Below are 4401 nucleotides of genomic sequence, written 5' to 3' on the forward strand. Positions count from 1 at the left end.
AGATAGCTCTGTGTTGGTTGGACTGTGTGGATGGCTATGGTCATGGTCCTGACGCTGGTCTTGCAGATAGCTCTGCGTTGGTTGGACTGTCGATGGCTATGGTCATGGTCCTGACTCTGGTCTTGCAGATAGCTCTGTGTTGGTTGGACTGTGTGGATGGCTATGGTCATGGTCCTGAGATACTGACTTTTCTCTTTGAGCATCACCACGTCCAGTCTCTGTACAGAGCACATTACTACACCCGTTATCTTCTTGTTTCCAACAACTCTATAGGGATGAATAGTGTTATCATTCCTGTTGCAGAAGCTGGGGTAGATGTTGGCACAGAGCTCTTTTGAAGCTACTGAGTGGGTAGCACGTTTGGAGCATCATTCAACTGGTGGTAGCTCATAGCAACAGTGTAAAGAAATGACCTCTCACCTTGTTCATTCTGAGGTTGCTGTCATTATGGTACTGCTGGCAAGTTTGACAGCCAGCTAGACGCAAGCGTTAGGGTGTCCTCTGGTTGATGTCATTGCGTTTGCACCTGAGTGAGCTGCTGGGGGCGAATATCATTGATTGGACTTACTTTTATTTGAGGTTTGATGATAGTTGGTACTTGAGCTGGACCTATGTGTACTTTCAACCTTCAAGTAAAAATTAAGGGTTTCCTGGTAGCCAGTGGAAAAGAAACAGAGACTTCTACTCACTAGGTCACGTGATGGGGACTCTCAGCGATCTGCTTGCCTCAGCCTCCTGAGCGCTGGGATTGAAGATGTGCACCACCACTGCTCAGCAGCTTCTGTTTTAGCCCTTTGTACATAGTGGCAGGCAGGCAGTGGAGAGGATATTGTTGAGATTTTTAGGATGGTTAGAGTTTTGAGTCTGTTTGCATGAGCTTGAAAGTGAGCTGCTGAGGAGCAGAGTCTGAAAGTGCTGACAGAGCAGAGTCTGAGGTGACTGAGTGTGCGGAGAAGACCTGGGGGCTGGTGGGCTGGGGGTGTAGCCCGGCAGGCGTCCTCGGAGGCCAGGTTAGGTTCTGTCCACTGCATGCCACAAAGAAAGGGGGTGAGGAGGGAGATAAGATTTCAATTAAATTCAGAGAGGATTTACAGACAAAGGAATATAAATCGATTCTGCACTTCTTGGTCACTGAGACGTATTGTTAGTAAGTCTGGGATTCCCGAGAAACATCCACATTTGTAACCCGTGGCTCATCTGCTCGCTCTCACAGACTTAACACAGGCTTGCAGATATTTTGCTATAAGTTGCTAACGGTCTGCTATGAAAAAAAAATATATTTTTTTCTTATTTTATTTGATTGGCTGGGAGATATTTTTTGTGTATGCAAAATAGCTAAAAACATAACGGGAATGATAAACATATAACTTACCTTCCCTGAAGCAAGGGTGTTTAGTTTTATGTTGGTGGAACGAAGACTTGAAAAAGAAAAACTGTGTGTGTGAGAAACCATTTGACTTTGATGTAGGAACAACTGAAAATGAAGGACCAGTCCTTGAGGAAACTGCAGCAGGAAATGGACAGTTTGACATTTCGAAATCTGCAGCTTGCCAAGAGGGTGGAACTCCTTCAAGATGAGCTAGCACTAAGTGAACCTCGAGGCAAGAAAAACAAGGTAAGCTCAGTAGCATCCCCCGTGTGTGCTGAGGAGCTGCGCAGCTGGCTTCACTTAGAGGCCCCTTGAAGCTCTGGCCCTCCAGTGCCCATTTCTCCCTGCGTCTGGTACCTGAGTCCAGAGGGCGGGTGCTCGCTGTTGATGCCTCCACTGGGAGGTGTTTCCCTTTTCTCTTTGCTGTTTGAGAGAAGATCTTTGCATGGAGCTCAGTCTCGACTGAGCCTGCCTGGTGCTAGAGTGACAGGCAGGCGGCATGTGACCAGTTCAAGGGCATTTTCATAGAAAGGCTAGTTTTTAAACATTTTGTTAGCAGCAAACATGTACATAATTGAGGTGGTAGCTGAGAAAAATCAATGGAATATCTCATATCGCTCAAAACTTATGTCTTTATTACCTTAATTCCTGCATGGTGAGTGGTAGTGGTGGCTGCTGAAGTCTGTAGCAGCTGGGGCCTCTGCGATCCAGTGTTGCCCTGTGCTAGTATTTCTGTACTTGAGAACACAAGGAAGCTGTTGTCTCTTAAGTGTTAGTGTATATAGACCTCTGTCCTACAAGTGTGTTAACAGGCTGTGCTGACTGGAAGAAGCACACAGAGACCCTGAAGAAGGATGTGTAGTGGGGAGAACAATTCTTCTACAAGAACAGGTCCTCTAGAGCTAAACTTAATTTGAATCCTCTGCCTGCTGCTTACAAATCTATGGCTTTGGAAAGGTTGTTACTCTTTTAGCTTTATCTTCATCAGTTAAGTAGGTCTGAGAAATTTAGGTTTGCGGGATTAAGTGGGATCACACAAAGTGCCTAAAGCTGTATTATCACGCGATATGGTAATTCCTTTCCCAAAGGCATTCATCTGTCTAGAAGGATGCTCTAAGGTGTTTAGGGAAAGAGGGGACAAAAGAGGGCTGACCACATACATATGAGAGTCACGAGGAAGTTGTAATGTGCTTGGGATTCCAGGTGACCCCTGGGAAGGCATAGCCGTCTAGACTCCAAACATGACTATTGGGTGTTTTTGTTTTATTTTTTTGAGCTGGGGTCTTACTCTGTCAGCCAGGCTGCCCTGGTATTAAATATGTGGGCTAGGCTGGCTTCAGATGTGTAGCAGTTCTCCTGCCTCAGCTTCCTAAGTCCTGGGATTGTAGGTGTGAGCCTCCATGCCTGGCTAACGTACCAGATTAGTTCTTCCTGAGAGGTGCCTAAGACTTGTGAGTGAGTCCTGTTGAAGCTTCCAAGTTTGGGAAACTGAGGACTACTACGAATAAGTCATTCCATAATGTGGCTTAATGTATTTTTTTTTTGTGTGTGTGTGTTTTAAATGTGATGGACATTTAGTATCTTCTGGTTTCTTACATAGCTATATTCATCACCAATTTGTGGATTAGCAGGCGACTTCATTTGAAGTGATGAGCGAGATGCAGAAAGGGCATAGAGTGTAAACACAGCGCCTTTGTTAGGTAGCTCCATGCAGTCTCTGTTCTGTGTGTCACCCTGAAACAACTGTTCGTTCTTAGATTTCCTAAATACCGCCATTCTTCTTAGTGGAAAAGTTAATATTGAAAAAGAAGGGGATTGTTTTCAAAAGCTTAGTTTTTTTCTTGTGTGTATAGCATGTTTATTTTAACATGGTTATTTTTTTAATCTAAATCGAAGTTTATGTGGACTTATTTGTTTGTGAACATAAATAAATAAATAAATACTAAATGAATGGAATTTCTTAAAGGAATGTAACAGTAGCTCAGACTCTAATGTAATCTCCCCCAAACTAAAAGGTCAGGCTGAGTCCAGGTTTTCTGCTGTTCTGTCTTTCAGCAACTCCTGAGTTCATATGCAAAAAATGACAAACTCATTTATTTTTCCTCTGTCTTGGAGTCTTTGCTGTCCCATAGGCAATGTTAAGTGATGGACCGTGTGACTTCTGTCGGGATGCTTGAAAATGGTGAATACATAGACGAGACAAACCACTAAGGTCGTAGAGCTGCTGTGTGCCTTACTTAGCATGTTTCTCTAAAGGATCAAAGTTGTGTGGACATAACCTGTTCTGTTCCTCAGAAAAGTGGTGAATCTTCTTCTCAGTTGAGCCAAGAGCAGAAGAGCGTCTTTGATGAAGACCTGCAAAAGAAAATCGAGGAGAACGAACGGCTGCACATACAGGTGACAAAAGACTGAAGTACAGAGTGGCAAGACGGCTCAGTGGGTAGGCCCCGGTTGTCAAGCCTGACGGCCTGATGTCTGTCCCTGGGTCTCACACCATGGAAGGAGAGAACCAACTCCCACAGGTTGTTCTCTGGCTTCCACCTGTGCACTGTATGTGCCCCCACCCACAATACATAAGTGAGCGTCTGAAGCAGTGTAACTGGCAGATAGCTTTGTGAAGAGTGCTTGCTGCTCTCTAGATGACCCAGGCTCAGTTCCTGCCACCCACTTAATGACTCAGAAATGCCTGTAACTCCAGCTCCGGGGATCCTTTTTCTGGCCCCCGGGGGCACTGTCTGCCCATGATGCAGGTACAAAACATGCAGACAAAAACTCATACACATCAGTCACACAGATCTTTAAAAGAAATGGGGTTTTAGTCTGAGAAGTAGAAAAATTAATTTAAATAGTTACCTTGTTGTCTGCATGGGTTTTTAATATCTTCTATGTCCTTAAATATGTACTGTGGCTGCGATTTGTTTCTTAAATCTCACACATAGCTTGATGTGTGTCTTAGTTAGGGTTTTACTGCTGTGAACAGACACCATGACCAAGGCAAGTCTTTTTTTTTTTAAAGTTTTATTTATTATATG

The 4401-nt window shown here is 44.2% G+C and overlaps 1 protein-coding gene across 1 annotated transcript in view; it reads left to right on the forward strand.

Annotated features, from left to right (window-relative positions):
- Positions 1–4401, forward strand: part of Ppp1r21 (protein phosphatase 1 regulatory subunit 21) — a 59789-nt gene that overhangs the window by 12080 nt on the left and 43308 nt on the right. The window contains exons 3-4 of the mRNA XM_021186002.2: positions 1469–1615; positions 3665–3766. Of these exons, the coding sequence (XP_021041661.1) occupies positions 1469–1615; positions 3665–3766 (249 nt within the window). The remainder of the gene's footprint in view (positions 1–1468; positions 1616–3664; positions 3767–4401) is intronic.

The sequence above is a fragment of the Mus caroli genome, chromosome 17 (genome assembly GCF_900094665.2).
Source record: "Mus caroli chromosome 17, CAROLI_EIJ_v1.1, whole genome shotgun sequence".
Taxonomy (NCBI): Eukaryota; Metazoa; Chordata; class Mammalia; order Rodentia; family Muridae; genus Mus; species Mus caroli.